This window comes from Bos mutus, chromosome 10 (genome assembly GCF_027580195.1).
Source record: "Bos mutus isolate GX-2022 chromosome 10, NWIPB_WYAK_1.1, whole genome shotgun sequence".
NCBI classification, from domain to species: Eukaryota; Metazoa; Chordata; class Mammalia; order Artiodactyla; family Bovidae; genus Bos; species Bos mutus.
The window spans coordinates 47,038,670-47,056,474 of NC_091626.1; the positions used below are offsets into that span (position 1 = coordinate 47,038,670).

Below are 17,805 nucleotides of genomic sequence, written 5' to 3' on the forward strand. Positions count from 1 at the left end.
ACCTCTGAGCCACCAAGGAAGTGGTGCCTACCCCTAATATGTTCCAATTAAATGCAGAGTTCAAAAAAAACAGCTAGAAGAGACAAGAAGGCCTTCTTCAGTGAAAAATGCCTTAATAATAGAAGAAAACGGCTAAAGCGGAAAGACTCGAGATCTCTTCAGGAAAATTGGAAACACCAAGGGACCATCCCACCCAAAGATGGGCACAATAAAGGATAAAAATGGTAGAGACCTAGTAGACGCTGAAGAGATCAAGAAGAGATGGAAACAATACAAGGAAGAACTATATTAAAAAAAGATCTTACTGAACCAGATTACTACGACAGTGAGGTTAGTCATCCAGAGTCAGATATTCTGGAATGCAAAGTCAAGTGGACCTTAGGAAGCACTGCTGTTAATAAAGCTAATGGATGTGATGAAATTCCAGCAGAACTATTCAAATCTCTAAATGATGATGTCATCAAGGTTTTGCATTCATTATGTCAGCAAATCTGGAAGACCCAGCAGTGGCCACAGGACTGGAAAAGGTCAACCCTCATCCCAATGCCCAAGAAGGGTAGTACCAAAGAATGTGCTAACCACCAGACAGTTGTACTCATCTCCCATGCTAGAAAGGTCATGCTTAAAATCTAGCATGCTAGGCTTCAGCATGATGCAAACCAAGAACTTCCAAAAGTCCAAGCTGGGTTTAGGAAAGGAAGAGGAACTAGAGATCAAATTGCCAACATACGCTGGATTATAGAGAAAGCAAGGGGATTTCAGAAAAACATCTATCTCTGTTTCATTGACTATGCTAAAGCCTTTGATTGTGTGGATCATGACGAACTGTGGAAAGCTCTTAGAGAGATGGGAATACCAGATCACCTACCTGTCTCCTGCGAAACCTGTATGTGGGTCAAGAAGCAACAATTAGCACCCTGTAAAGAACAACTGGGACTTCCCGGTGGCTCAGATGGTAAAGCCTCTGTCTACAATGTGGGAGACCTGGGTTCGATCCCTGGGTCAGGAAGATGCCCTGGAAAAGGAAATGGCAATCCACTCCAGTACTATTGCCTGGAAAATCCCATGGACAAAGGAGCCTGGTAGGCTACAGTCCATGGGGTCGCAAAGAGTCGGACACAACTGAGCGACTTCACATTCACATAGAACAACTGACTGGTTCAAGATCAAGAAAGAAGTGTGACAGAGCTGTCTGTTGTCACCCTGTTTGTTTAACCTATATGCTGAGCACATCATAAGAAATACTAGACTGGATGAGTTACAAGATGGAATCAAGATAGGCGGGAGAAATAACCTCAGATATGAGGATGATGCCACTCTAATGGCAGAAAGTGAATAGGAACTAAAGAGCCTCTTGATGAGGGTGAAGGAGGAGAGTGAAAGAGCCAGCTTAAGACTAAATAGTAAAAAAACTAAGATCATGGCATCTGGCCCCCTTCAGTTCAGTTCAGTTCAGTTCAGTTGCTTAGTCATGTCTGACTCTGCGACCCCATGAATTGCAGCATGCCAGGCCTCCCTGTCCATCACCAACTTCAGGAGTTCACCCAAACTCATGTCCATCGAGTCGGTGATGCCATCCAGCCATCTCATCTTCTGTCGTCCCCTTCTCCTCCTGCCCCCAGTCCCTCCCAGCATCAGAGTCTTTTCCAATGAGTCAACTCTTCACATGAGGTGGCCAAAGTATTGGAGTTTCAGCTTTAGCATCAGTCCTTCCAAAGAACACCCAGGACTAATCTCCTCTAGAATGGACTGGTTGGATCTCTTTGCAACCCAAGGGACTCTCAAGAGTCTTCTCCAACACCACAGTTTAAAAGCATCGATTCTTCGGCCCCCTTACTGCATGACAAATAGAAGGGGAAAAGGTGGAAGGAGTGACAGATTTTCTCTTCTTGCCCTCCAAAATCACTGCGGACGGTTACTGCAGCAGTGAAATCAGGATGACTGCTTTTGGGAGGAAAACGATGACAAACCTAGACAGTGTGCTGAAAAGCAGAGACATTACTCTGCCAACAAAGGTCCATATAGTCAAGGTCTTCCCAGTGGTCATGTACTGTTATGAGAGCTGGACCATAAAGAAGGCAGAACACCAAAGAATTGATGCCTTCGAACTGCAATGCTGGAGAAGACTCCTGAAAGTCCCACGGACAGCAAGGATATCAAACCAGTCAATCTTAAGAGAGATCAACCCTGAATATTCACTGGAAGGACTAATGTTGAAGCTGAAGCTCCAGTATTTGGTCATCTGATGTGAACAGACAACTCATTGGAAAAGTCCCTGATGCTGGGAATGATTGAGGAGAGAAAGAAAAGAGGGCATCAGATGATGAGATGGCTGGATGGCATCACTGATGCAAAGAAAATGAACTTGGGCAAACTCCAGGAAATGGTGAGGGACAGGGAGGCCTGGCAAGCTGCTTTCCATGATGTTGCAAAAAGTCAGACATGACTGGACAACTGAACAATAACAACAACAATTTTTTCACAGGCTTCTTTATCAGTCATTCATTCACTCAACAAATATTTCGGAGTACCTACAAAGCGCTGTACCCAATACCTGGTACTACGTGCTAGTCTCTTCATGGAATCTCCTCTTTCATCCATCTCTTTGTCTTTGCCCTGAACTCTCAACCTCCAACATACAACTTACACAATGTTCTTACCAAATCCTGAAATCCTGTCTCCAAGATCCATGACAAATGTCTCTTCTTTCCTTTGATCTTTCCTGACTTCTATTTTCTCTTCCCTTCCCCACTAGATATGAACTCTCTTTCTTCTGACTCCAGAGTACTTTATACTTCTCTTCAGAAAGGTATGTTCTATAACAAACCTATTTTTAAGTTATTTCTCCTATCTGTAGCCCATTTGTTTAAAAACATCAAGCATCACAGGGTGGGGAGGGGGAAGCATCATGATAATTAATTATATCTCCATAAGTGCTCAGAGCATTCCCTGCCTGCTTGTAGGTGCTATATAAAACTCTGCCAAATTAATTTCTGTTTATTTAACTTGTGCTTCATGATAACGACACCACAAGCTATACTCAAACAAGAGACTGTGAAGTTGCCCATTGCGTCCTAAGCACTTACATAGCTCTGAGTGGGTTGCTATTAAAAGTATTTTTATCTTTGTTTCCCCATATATAAAAGCAGAAATAACTTCTCTGTCAGAACATTGTTATAGAAATCAACCAACCCAGGAAACTGATTAAAACAGTTATTTTAGGCTCCTACAGTTCTATTAAAATGTCTTGGCCAAAATGTGTTTTCAAACTAAAAAACTATTTACAAGTATACAAAAGAAATGATTTGGTGAAAAACTTGGATAATATTCTAAGTAGGTCAGGAAAAGGTGTAAGTTGCTTTCAAATCTGAAGTTAAACTTAGCTTCATCCTATCTTAGCAAAACAGTGAGGATTGGGAAAAGCACAGGAAATGATGTCATCTGTCAAGCAGCAAAGGAACTCAACCCACAAACTGATTTCAATTAAAGTGGTTCATGCCAAGAGCTAATTTCCATTCCCACATGAGCAACAAAGCCATTTAGCTACTTTGAGATAAAAAAGCGAACAGTAGTTTAAACAGTGACTTTACATGAGTTTTTAAATTGAAAAACAGAATGAGTTCTTCTTTCTGGAAAGAAATAAGTTTATATTTAAATGGAATATAATAAAAACCTCCCTGATACGTTCTTATATGTTTTTTCTACCCTATCTTTCAGGTAAACTTTTTCCAGCATAAAATATTCTTTCTCCTTTAAAAAATAAAAGCCCTTGATCAGACTTGGGAAACAATAAGGCACGGTTAGTCCATCGGCCCCAATAAACCAGTGAACCATGTATCCTTAGGCCAGAGGAGCAAGCTCAGCAACCGACTGCTGTTGTTGCTCAGGTGCTAAGTCGTATCTTATTCTTGGCGACCCCCTGGACTGTAGTAAGCACGTCAGGCTCCCCTGCCCTCCACTATCTCTTGGAGTTTGCTCAAATTCATGTCCATTGATAATAGGATTTTATTCACCTGCTTTGCCACAAACATGTTTACCAAATTTGCATTCTTTGTGAGTCTTAGACCTTTAGGAGAAAAAGTATTTCCTTAATGGAAGGAGCACTCATTCAGGATTTCTGTGGGAAATAAAGGAACAAGATACGAAGTTTCACTATAGTTTAGAGAGTATACAAACTGGTTTTATTTGTGATTGAGTCCTGCCATTGGCAAATTCTAAATTTACTCTAAGGTGACAAAAAATTCCAGATATGTGGCAATTAGGAGACCAAGTTCTATTTCTCTAGAAAAAGCCAAATGAAAAATAAGGGCTCCATTTGAACTCATAGGATGCTCTAAACACCTCAAGTTAGAATATATTCTTAAACTCAATCAGCGTTAAGACTTTACCAGAAACTAAAAGTACTAGGGGAGTTCAAATGCCTGTGCACAGGTCTGTGGCTGCCACATACATTTAGCTCCAAGGAGAACTTCTCCTCCAAGATGGGTGGAAAGCCTCAAAGGGTTTCAAGTAAGGTTCAACATCCTAGAACTAACGAAAATGTTGCCATTAACCCTTATCCATAGAGAGTCCCAAACGAATTTTATATGTTCCAGTAGAGGTCAGTCATTTCAGTCATTCAACAAATATTTACGGAATGCCCTCCATTTGCCAGGCATCGGAAAGAGCAGAAGAAACTTTCTTTAGATTATAGCCCAGCACAAGTTAATTCTTAAGAACAATCAGCCCAAAGAGAGCAAAGTGAACACACTACTGGAACAGCAGAGATGCAGGGCTAGGTCTACACACCTCAGGTAATGGTTTTCTTTGGGATGCATTAGGTTGGGAATGATCCTAAAATTCTTCCATTATCTTGGCAGGCACAAGGGGCAGAAAGAACACTGGGAGCCATTTGCAAATAAGCATCTGTATGGTAACATATGATTTTAATTTAAGCCCTTGGAAAAGTACAAGACAAACAGCTAGACTAACTTCTGGACTCAAAACCTGAGAAAACAGTCCATAGGGGCAGCCAGAACCACTGCAGGACAAAAATGATTTTCACTGGGAGAAGCAATGACATTTTAAGTGCATAGTCTGTGGTGCCTAAAGACACACCAATTAGTAGAGCAACTTCACTAAGGTATGTCAAAACAAAACAAAAAACCTAGCAGAGCTGAAAAAGATACAAAGAAAGACAAGTTATATGATAGCAGTGATGAAGGCACTTCCACAGACAGGTAACTAGAAAGCAAAGAGTTCAATTGTTTCTACGGACAAATCTGAGCAGATTCCACCCAAGCTTCTTCTCTCTGTTCACATAAAACCCACGCTTTCCTGAAAAACCTTTCCAAGGTCACTTCTTCCAGACCAGCTACAGTGCTACCTTCCCATCCTCTGAGTATGCTCATACTTACATTTTCAGCAATGGTTGCACCATACTTGCTCAAACTTGCTAACCCACTGCTCTACAATTGTTCCCCTGGGCTTCTTACATCCTTTAAGCTTGGATTCGGGTTGGGAGTACAAGTACCCCAAATTCTAAGTAAACTGAAATGAATTAAAAATGATAAAATCTTATCCAAACTAAAAGTGGTTCCAAACAGTAAAGATGTCAATCCTCTCCAAACTGACATACAGATTTAAAGCAGTTCTATCGAATTCCTAGAGAATATTTTTCTGTATATATAGACAAGATGAATCTAAAATTTATATGGAAAAGCAAAGGAACTAGAATAACAATTTTGAAAAAGAATAATTAAGTGGGAGGAATTAGTCTACTCAGTTTTGAAAACTTACCATAAGCTGCAGTAATCAAGACTGTACGATACTGGAGAAAGGACAGACAGATCAATGGAATAAAATAGAGACACCAAAAGTAGATGTATACAAATATACCCAACTGATTTTTTTGATAAAACTTAAAAAGTAATTCTACTGATGAAGGACAGCCTTTTTGGAAATATTAGGTTGGCCAAAAACATCCTATGGAAAAACCCAAATGAACTTTTTGGCCAACCCAATAAGTGGGCTGGAGGAATCAGACATTCACAGGTATCAACTACACCTAGACCTCAATGTAAATGTAACATTTAGGGAAAAAAAAAAAAAAAAAACTAGAGAAAATCTTCAGGATCTATAGCTCAGCAAAGAGTTCCTAGACTTGAGATCAAAAGCACAATTATTTTCCATTAAAGAAAAAATTGATAAATTGGACTCAAACATATTTTAAAACTTTTGCTCTGTTAGAAGATGAAAAGGAAGCTATAGAGTGAGAGAAAACGTCTGCAAATTACATAGCTGATTAAGGGCTAGGATTTAAAGTACACATAGAACTCTCAAAACACTAAATTAGAAAAGAATCCAATTAGAATCAAGGCAAAAGACGTGAAGAGACAACAGTTCACTCAAGAAGATATATGCAGGTGACAAATAAGCACAGGAAAAAAATAATAAACATTAGAAGCCAGTAGGAAAAAACGCAAATTAAAATTACAGTGATGTAATTACCACATACCCATCAGAACAGCTAGAATTGAAAACAGCAGCAACCCTGATAGCTGGTGATAATGCAAAGAAACTGGGTCATTCATACATTGCTGGTGAGAATGTAAAATGGTACAGCCACTCCAAAAACAGCTGGCTGTTTCTAGAAAAGCTAAATATATAACTACCATATAACCCAGCAATTGCATTTCTGGGCATTTATCCCAAAGAAATAGACTTACATTCACACAAAAACCTGTACATAAATGTTCATAGCAGCTTTGTTTGAATAACCAAAAACTAGAAGTAACCCAGATATCTTTCGATGGGTGAATGGCTATACAAACCTTACATTCATAGCGTGTAAATTCATCAATAAAAGGGAACAAAGTACTGATACACAAAACAACCACAAAAGGATGAATTCCCAGAGAATTATGCTGAGTGAAAAAAGACAATTCCCAAAGGTTATATACTATGTGATTCCATCTATATAACATTCTTGAAATGACAAAATTATAGAAACGGAGAACAGATTAGTGGTTGCCAGGGTTAAGGAGGATGTAGGAGGAAACAGATAATGAGAGAAACATGAAGAATCCTGGTGGTGATGGCAACATTCTGTAGCTTGACTGTATCTATGTCAATAACCTGGTTGTATTATAGTATCACAAGACATTAACATGAGGAAAACTGGGTAAAAGACACCCAGGATGGCTAGGAAGTACGTCTTACAATTGAATGTGAATCTACCATTAACTCAAACTAGTAAGTTTAATTTTTTTAATCCTTTTAAGAAGCATAAAGAATAAAATATAATGAGCATAAACTCAACTCAAAATTCTAAAATATGAAATTTAGGGAACACCTTTTATAATAATATACTGTATACTATTTAAAAAGATAATTATTATATTTATATATCTATATTATTTATTTTAGATATCTATTTTATATACTTTATCTATTTTACTTATCTATTGTACTTATATATATATTTAAGGAGAGTGTGAGAAAATTCATGAATCACCCATGACAGGTCTTTATGAGAATTAGAATTGCTCAGGATCCATCTCTGGCCTCAGAGACTGAGAGAGTAGAGAGCAGTCCTAATATACCTAGAATTAAAGTCCAGAAAACCCACTGTTCTGAGCCTGTCTAGCCAATCCTCTTTTTGCCCTGGTGCCTCAACGACTGGTGGCAAGACTCCCAATAGGTTAACGGAAGCCATGACTTCCTGGTGTCCAAAGGAATTGCTGGCTGGCAGTTTGGACTTTCTGGAAATGCAATCTCTCATTCAGGTCACTAAGAGATCATTTCCTATTTTAACAGTCACAGGACACAAGTTGGAAACAACCTGAAAGAAAAACCTTCCTTTCATTCTTTATATTTTCAAATAAGAAGGCTAAAGCCTCCCAGGTCCTACAACTCACCTGGACCTCCTTGACTCCATCACATAACAAGTATACAGTTTCTCAGAGGAAATATTGGTAAAATGACCTAAATTTACTCCTTCTTACCAGAACCACAAGTTGTGAATGCAAACATTTCACTGAGTTAGATTATCTTTCTATTACCAGGGGAGTTAGCAAAGTGACCTACCCACATTTGTCTACCACACCATGGGCAGGAAGTTCTATAGGATGGCAGAGCTGTTTCCTAGAACATCATTTTAAAAGATCAGAAATGAATTCTGATCATTCCTCAGCTACCCTTAACTTATTAATAAAACATTCTGCCAGCTTTAGTTGTGCAAGCTGTCTGGACATTATTAGTTCAGGTAGAGTCCAAGCCAATGATTTTAAAGGCTCCAAATGCCTCAAAAACCCTCATGAAACCGTGTCCTCCCCCTCACTTCACTCTCCACTGGATTTTGTCCAGTGGACAAGCACCACAAACAGACCCAAACCTCCTCAAAGATTAGCATGCACAAGCCTTGGACTTCAGCCTCTACCCTAATCTGGCCCACAGGACCTTACCATTGCACTCCTCCCACCGCGCTACTAGCTCGAAATGTACTAGAACCACGGCTTTTCCCTCTGATCTTATTAACCTCTTTTCTTCACATCTCGTGATTTTTTACTTGATTAAATCATTAGCAGCTCACACTATCATTGAAGACCTTTCCAGCTGGATATCCAGTTTGCCACCTGACTATACTTTCTCCCCCTTATGGAGTGGTGTGTTAGTGGCTGGTTGAAGGACCAATCTGAGGGATGGTTCTACTCCCAACTTGCTATGTAGTCTCCTTCCCCACCCGAGGCTCTCACTCCTCAGAGGCAACCTGGAGGTCATCATCCTGATAGAGGTGGAGACATCCAGCATGTTCCCCAAAGTGCTGCCAGCTGAGCACTCTGCCTCCTGCTACTCCTCCAGCTCAAGTGCTCCTGATATATGGGATTAACCTCTTGTTGCTTGGAGAACATACATTCAAAACCAAGCTGAGATCAAGAAAGAACATTCTACCCTTTGTTGTTCACTTGAAACTCTCACAACATTATTAATCAGCTATACCTCAATACAAAATAAAAAGTTAAAAAAACAGCAAAAAAAAAAAAGTAGAAGAACATGCTATACTCATTGCAATAAGCAAATAAGCCCCAGCCCACAGGAGAATTTCTATCCCAACCTACAACTGTCTGTATTTAGTCCTCATCTGTCTCCATTTGGTTTCCACCAGAAGCAAATTCTGAGACAATAACTCAAATGTCAGTGGTTTCTTTTAGAAGTAATTTCAGGAAACACTGGTATAGAGACTGGGAAAGTGAGACAGGTAACAGAAGGAAACCAATGAAGTATATTCTCAAGCCTGTTCCTACATGGGCAGCTCGGGCTCCACTAGGGAACTTTAGAAGACAGTGCATAACATACCTCATAGTTAAGCAAAATGAGAGGCAAGGAAGTACGGGCATTAATCCAACACTTTCCATTTGTCACTGGTTAAAAGGTGCTTCTAATTAATCCCCTCAGCCTTTCCAGCTTGCCATGCATGCTCCCTGGCCAGAAAAATGTTACAGAGCTCTAAAGGCAGAATTGTTTGTGTAACCCATGAATGCCAAGGTATGTGAGTGGGCACCAAGAAGGTCTGCTGCCCTGCACTATTGGCCCCATTCTGTTAGTTGGTTCATGAGAACCACAGTTAAATGAGAACCAAAGTTAAACTTAATAGGTAATAGGATCTTGATCATGCTCAAGTCTCTACTAGCAATCAACAAAAAAGAATGTACTTATTCCACAATGCATGCATACATGCTACGTTGCTTCAGCTGTGTCTGACTCTGCGACCCTATGGACTATAGCTCATCAAGCTCCTCTGTCCATGAGATTCTCCAGGCAAGAATACTGGAGTGGGTTGCCATGCCCTTCTCCAGGGGATCTTCCCAACCCAGGGATCGAACCTGCATCTCTTACATCTCCTGCATTGGCAGGTGGGTTCTTTGTCACTAGCACCACCTGGGAAGCTCCCAATATTCCATAATACTCTCAAAACCATGTCAAAACCAGAATATGCTGTAAGGGAAAGATATTTTCTCACCAGAAATTGGAAGTGGAAAAGGAACCTAAGATTTTTGCCTTGGTAATGGTCAAGATGTTGAGGGGCTGTTTATATTGAACTTCGTTTTTTAACAACTAATGACTCACCTCCTTCCCAACCCCCACATTTCCCCTAATTCACTGCTGAGCACCCACGTTAAAAACAAAAACAACAGAATATGCCAGCAAAGTCTCTGAATAATGAACTGTGGATTTTTCCTTGGCATCATGGAATGAACAAAGTGGTAAAATTCTAAAAGGCAAAATATGTTTGTGCTTCATGATAAATCATCCCCAGTAAACTGCCATGATGACTCCTAATATTGTCCTCTTGCAAAAGGCAGGGGTCTCAAGTTGTAAAAAAGTGTTTAATCAGATTCCTACTTCAGTACCACAAGGAAGAATGCCTAGTTTCCTTGAGTCAAAAATGTTCATTAAATGATCATGTCATTGAGTATCTTTTATGGTATTTACACTGGAGATACAAAGATAAATAAGATGACACCTACACAGAAGGATGCCACAATCTTTATATTATTCATAGTAACTATGTCCCACAGGTAATTTCCCTATAAAAAGTGAAGAAGGGAAATGGGAGGCCAGACTGAGGAGAGCCATTCCAAGTATTTTGGGCAGAGCAGAGAAGGCAGATGTTCTAGAAAAAAAAAAAAAAATGTATTGCAGGCAAGAGAAAAGCCAAAAGCAAATTTAGGAGAAAATAGGGCATAACCACATAAAATAATATTATATATAATGACATGTTATACTCACTGGATCTGGAGCCACAGGAAGGAGCTATCTGACCAGATGGGCAAGTGCACATATTTGGCCTTGAACAAAATCCATCCCCACAGGAATGCCGGCAAATGGCTATGAATAAAACCAGAGGTCTGTTAGCACATGGCTTCAGAGCACGGTGATTCACAGGGTCCCAATCCTCAGGTGAGGAAACTTGGACTATCAAGTTCCTTGATAACTTTGCTATCATGACCTGTGTGACCTTAGGCTTCAGGTCTATTCATGTATAAAACAAACCTGTTAGACTAAACAGAATCTAAAACTGGGAAGCTCCCTTATCCGTATGAGTAGTTCTCTAGCCTCTCTTTACTTATTCCACAGCTCACAATCTGTCAATAAGCCCAGGATAGTCTATAAAAGGAAAACAAAACAAAACAAAAATCCTGCATTGTTTAGTCGCTCAGTCATGGTCCAACTTTTTGTGACCCCATGGGCTGTAGTCTGCCAGGTTCCTCGGCCCATGCAATTTTCCAGGCAAGAATACTGGAGTAGGTTGCCATTTCCTCCTCTCTCTCTCTCTCTCTCTCTCTCTCTCTCTCTCTCTATATATATATATACACACACACACACACACACATATATATATATTTGTATGTTTGTATATATATTCCTGCATATACATACACACAAATATATATGTTGTTCAGTAGCTAAGTAGTGTCCAACTCTTTGTGAGCCCATGAACTGTAGCCCACCAGCCTTCTCTGTCCATGGGATTTCCCAAACAAGAATACTGGAGTGGGTTCTTTTCCTCCCCCAGGGGATCTTACTAACCCAGGGATCAAACCTGCTTCTCCTGTGTCTCTTGCATTGTCAGGAGGATTCCTTGCCACTGAGCCACCAAAGAAGTCCATATACATAATTATGTATGTATGTATGTATGGGGCTTTCTGTAGCTCAGTGGGTAGAGAATCTGCCTGCCATGCAGGAATCCGCCTGTGATGCAAGAGACCTGGGTTTCATTCCTGGGTCTAGAAGATTCCCTTGGAGAAGGAAATGGCAACCTACTACAGTATTCTTGCCTGGAAAATCCCATGGACAGAGGAGCCTGGTGGGCTACAGGCCATGGGATCACAAGAGTCAAACATGACTTAGCGACTAATACACATACACATTCTGTTTTTTACACTAACTTAGAGTTAGTGATATAAAACTTGTAGCAGTATTCTTGGTAGCCTATTTTATTGTAAATATTTAAAATTTAGTAATCTTTATAAAAAATTTCATGGCTGGCTCAGACCGCTTCCTGGTTCAGATCCTGCCAGCTGAGAACTTCTGATCTACAGAGCAACTTGTATCCTACACATTTAGTCCTGTTGTGAACCACATCAACAGTCTGAGAAGAGAAGTGTGAATCCACTTAATAGTACTGATTCTACAGTCAGGAAGCCATTAACATCTTCAAGCCACCCAGAGACTAATATCATACTGGTACCAAATGCTCTGCTAACTGGACTGAAGAATAAGTTCAAGTGGCAAATGGTTTATGCTTATAAAAAGACCAAGATTTGGTCACTACTCTTTTATACTCATAGACTTGATTCTTTCCATCAAACTCCTGCACAAACTTGCATGAAGTAAATGAAATATGCAAGGCCAAAAATAATGCCCTTGATAGAAAATGCATCAAAACGTCAGAAGAGCCCTAGGATGGAGATTGAAAACTATTAAGAAATAAGCTTTCAAAAGGCTCTACAAATACTTGAATACCTGAAGATAGCATTTCTCAGAGATTCCACAGAACACTAGGGAAAGGGTTTTGTTGTCAAGTTCATTTAGAAAACTCCAAAAACCATTACATCCCTCTCTTAGTCAGCTTTGATTTTGAAATAAACCACAAGGTGTCAAATGAATAAGTTTTTTAAGTCAAAATCAAGAAATGGGAAGGAAATTAACTTTTTCAGGTCACCAAGAGAATGCTGATTGAAATAATCTCTTCTTCTCCACAGACCATTTTTGGCCAAATGAGAAGGGGGGTGACACGATTCCTTACTGGCTTCTCAGCTCTAAATTTCCCTATTATACTAATGGATTTTTCCAAAAACTGAAAATTATTTCACAGGTGTGATGACTGTAAAAGTTCATGCAGGACCAATGCCATAATTCATCTGACTTAGTATCTCCATTAAACACCACCTTGTCTGGCATGTGACTTGTCACACACATTTGTGGGATATGAGAATCTGAGCTTTGCCACAGAAGCAGAATCAATACAGGAATCTCTGGTACCATCAGAGTTCCTCCCCCAGTCTTCTCACTCATTTTCATATGATGCTCTATCTGCTTTCTCTCCTCTTTGTCTAAGAGTTAGGTTTCCTTTTAGCCTCCATCACCCAAATTCAACACACAAGGTTTGGGTAGGCTTGTAGGTGGCCAACACGGAAATTACAATAAGGAAGGCAGCAATGATAAACTTTTTTAAAAAACCCCATCAAAGTGATGACATAGTCTACGCAGCCAGGAATAATAGATGCAATGACTTGAAACCTTAATCAGAGTATCCCTGTGGCTCTATTCCCTCTATCTCAGAAACATTTTAAAAGAAGTCACTGAATTAAAGTATTAACAGTGGCTTGCCTGAGTTAATATATTCCAAAGCTGGATTCAGAGGAAGTAGGAAAATCTTTGAGCTGGAAGGCTCTGCTATAAACATATTAATGGTATGTAGTTACATAGGACAGAATACTAAGAATCACCATGCAACCAAAACAAAAGAAAACGATGAAAAATAATAGATTGCCTATTACTTACGGACAATACACTGATTTCCACCAGGTAAAGTCTTCCATCCAGGACAACAGTAAGCATTATAACGTGATCCACAGACATTGGGTCTGAAATAAAAACAAAAAAATTTCAATCATAATAACTCCATATTTTTTTTTCAAAAAAGAATATGTGACTAAATTAAAGGAAAAAATTCCTGAGCTATTAGAACAGTATGAATCTTTGCAGACAAGAACAGTAAGCTCATGGGACTCAATGCTGGCTTAGTAGTTTGGTACATTTCAACATAATGATACCAATAAGGATATGCTTAATATCACCTATGTACACAGAGCATCAGGAAAATAAAGACCATAGAAACAAAATGCAGTTCTATCACAATGCATGGATATAAAAATTTATGGTGTTACATGAGTCTAGTTTGAACAACGTATTTACCAATCTAGTTAAGAAAAGTCATCATGAAGTATACCGAATATTAGGTCTTATATTTTTACTCATTGAAGTTGTGTGTATTTTTTCCTATGGCCAATCTACCCTCTAAAATATGACCACATTCTTCCTTTCACCAGAATTATAGGAATGCAAACTCCAACATTAGTCAGAAAAAAAAAAAAAAAAGCCAAAACATGTAAATATTTCTTTAGCAAAAGTTTGGAAACATAGTTGATACCCACAGTTACAAGAAAATAAAGTCCATGTCAACTGGATTTCTTGTTTACAGACAGTTCATCACATGTTTTAGAACAAAGCCAAGCATTCAGAATCCAGATGATCCATATTTAACACTTTAAGGGAACAACTGGGTAAAGATTTAGCAAATTTTACACTGGAAACTAAGGCAGAGGATATAACACAGACACCCAGAAGAAACCATTCATTTCACTCTGCCACATCTGCGGGCCTGAACATTGACGCCAGTTCTTCAAGTTGAGGGGCTGATAAGGCAGATCAAAGGTTTTACAATAGATTTCACAAAACAGCAGCTATCCCAAGCCTTGCTGGTATAAATACTATAGTCCCATAAGTATAAGCCTTTAAAAACTATTGCAGAGCTAAAATACATTTTCTGTTGGGGTATACTCACATATTCTCACTATATTTGCACAGAACCCTCCTGTATTCTCCCTAAACTCACCACCTTAACCAAATGCAGGATCGGAAAATGAGCTCAAGTCTTTGCCTGTCCTGAACTCCCTTTACAGCCCCAGAGAACCTGGAACATCCTATAGGGAAAAATGCATACTTCAGACCAACTGATGCTGACATTAGAAAGAGAAAGAAGGATGGAGGAGCCAAGGAGAGGGCCCCAAATACATACCTAGCCAGGGTAAGATTAGCCAGGGTAGAATAGCCAGGGCTATTCCAACACTAGACAGAAAATTATTGGATAGAGGCTTAATATGTGCCTGGTGTTGGGAACTCTCTGAGCCTTAGTTTATTTCTCTACAATTGGGATAATGGAATGTGTCCACATCACATGTGTGTGTATCAGATGAAATAATGAACATGCTGCTGCTGCTGCTGCTAAGTCGCTTCAGTCGTGTCCGACTCTGTGCAACCCCACAGACGGCAGCCCACCAGGCTTCCCCATCCCTGGGATTCTCCAGGCAAGAACACTGGAGTGGGTTCCCATTTCCTTCTCCAATGCATGAAAGTGAAAAGTGAGAGTGAAGTCGCTCAGTCGTGTCCGACTCTTAGCGACCCCATGGACTGCAGCCTACCAGGCTCCTCTGCCCATGGGATTCTCCAGGCAAGAGTACTGGAGTGGGGTGGCATCGCCTTCTCCTAATGAACATGGAAAGCTTATAAATGAAAAGGAAAATGAAAACACATAGCAGCAGCAGCATGGTGGTGGAATTATCTTCTGATCTAAATTAGCTATTCAGCCAAAGGAACCATAAGAGATTATGGAAGAGAGAGAAACTTTACTGGGAATTCCAAGCCAAATGCTGTCCATTCTCTGTCCCTCCTGTGACAAAGTAGTGCCCTAAACTTTAGTTCGGAGTGCCCAGAACTTCCCAGGGCAACTCATAATCTTGGAAAGGGGAGTGAGAGGAAGAGATAGGACAGACAGCTGGGGCAGGAGAACACCCAAACTTCATAAAAGTTCTCTCAATCTAAAATGACAATCCAGGCCAAAGTCAACCACCTCAAACCTTCCCCACCAACAACTCCACTGGATTCGATGCAACTCCAAACCAAACCCTGGAAGAGCTTCAGAGAGTTCCTGAGCCTTTTGTAGGGTGTCCTGTACTCAGAGTAACTATGTTTTTCAAACAAAAACCAAGACACATTGTCTGACAAGAATGAGTGTATTTATGGAGTAAACACATACAACAGGGTTAAAAAAAAAAAGTAGGTAAAAAAGAGTACAAAATCAGTCCTACAAAGCAAGATATTCAAAAGACTTTCCAAGATATTTAAAAAATCACAGTAATAGACATTCTTTATTGTTCCTTCAATGTTTAGAATCAACCTATAGACAAAACATGGACGACACTGCAATTTACAATGGTTACAAAACAAAAGGTAAATGTTTTAAACAATCATGTGTCATAAATCAAGAAACAAGTTGGAAAGAAAAGCGTGGAGAGAAATAAAGCAATTGATTCAGGAAACAGAGGTTTAAGAACCTAATTTTTTTAAATACCAATAACTAAAAGTCATTCAATAATTATTTTTAAAATGGGAAAGAGAAGAGAGAGTAAAAGTATAGATCCAAGTGAGCTATGACCCCATCTCTCACCGCAAGAAGCCAATATGTACTGTTTAAATGTAGACACAGAGTTACAAACACAGTGCATGGTGTCAGGAGGATAAACACGAAAAGAAATAAAAACAGAAATGGTTAAAACTGGTTGCCCCAGGAGATGAAGATCTGGGGAAGCAGAAAGTTCTTTTGCTTCCTCAATTAATACCCATCTATAACTATTCATTTTAAAAATATGTCCTGTTATACTTTGATCATCTTTTATTTAAAACAACAATTTTTACTTTAAACATATGAACTTCTTATCTCATAAACAGGGTAATTCCTGCTTCATTCGAATGAAGCATTCATCGTTCCCTTTCATTAATTATCACATTTTCATTTCATTGCATTTCTTAAAATTCTATATAGTGTTGAACTATGATTTCTTTTCATGCTCTGACTTTTTGGAGTTTAATAACTTTGTCCTTTTTAATAGGTAATATATTATTTAACTTCAACAAATATCATCAAATGACAATTGCTTTGTCTTGTTACCATTTGTTCTTCAACAACACTAAACCCTACTATGTCTTGTGGCTGAATACAAAGTATTAGAAAGATATAAGTTTTCTCCTCTGCTGACTTTGGTCTTGAGAACTGCAAACTAACTGGATGGTACTTATTCTACTTACACACACACACACACACACACACACAAGGTTTAATTCTAGAAATGAATGTCTTATTTAAGTTGGAAAGCACTAAGATATTTGAAGTCTAAAGTAGACATGTTGGATTATTTCCATTCCAAAAGATTTTACTCTCCAGGTTTCAGCACAAAAAATCATTAATAAAGAAGACAAATCATTAATGAAGTTACTTTTTTGTGTAAATAAAAGTGTAGCATTCAGACCTCTTCCTTTGTACTTCATCAGATATACCCACCAACCCATCACTAACAAAAGTCAGAGTTAGAGCTCCATGCAAGTGGCGGTAGCATTCAGCAAATTAAAGGTAAAATTCAAAGAGAAAAGATATGCCAAGTGCTAAAGACACATTATTTCATCTTCATAGAAACTCTCTGAGCTAAATTCCATTATTACTATTTTAACAGTAAGGAAACTATATCTTAGGAAGGGTAAACAAGCTAGCTAGCTAAAGTCCCATAGCTTAGAAGTAGAGAATGGGGATTTGAACCCAGGAAATCTTATTTTAGAGCACACTGTCTTAAGGCAAAGATGTATTTAGGTAATAAGATGATATTCGCTCAGCAGCATTAATGGTGGCATAGATTAAAAATATCAAAAAATGTCCATCAACTGACCAAAGCCAAACATAAACTGTTTTACCTGATTCTTAATAGTTTATGGTGGGAAGGATATGATTCCACTTTACTGCTATACATTACATTTTTTCAATTACTCTTTGTAACTTTTCTTACCAGTTGCTCTGAATGTTAGCCCTGCAACAACCCAACTCCAGTCACTCTAGGGGAGGGGTGAGCCTCGGCAGGCTGGATATTTGGATCCAGTTCAGACACAGTCTCAGAGATTGTGTGGGCTAGCTAAAGCCCCTCTCAATGGAGC

General features: G+C 39.2%; 1 protein-coding gene across 2 annotated transcripts in view; it reads right to left on the minus strand.

The window, feature by feature from the left end:
• Positions 1-17,805, minus strand: part of FBN1 (fibrillin 1) — a 265,235-nt gene that overhangs the window by 217,363 nt on the left and 30,067 nt on the right. For both annotated transcript variants that reach the window (XM_070377862.1, XM_070377863.1), the window contains exons 3-4: positions 13,549-13,631; positions 10,771-10,869 (exon numbers count right to left, since the gene is read on the minus strand). In XM_070377862.1, the coding sequence (XP_070233963.1) occupies positions 10,771-10,869; positions 13,549-13,631 (182 nt within the window). The remainder of the gene's footprint in view (positions 1-10,770; positions 10,870-13,548; positions 13,632-17,805) is intronic.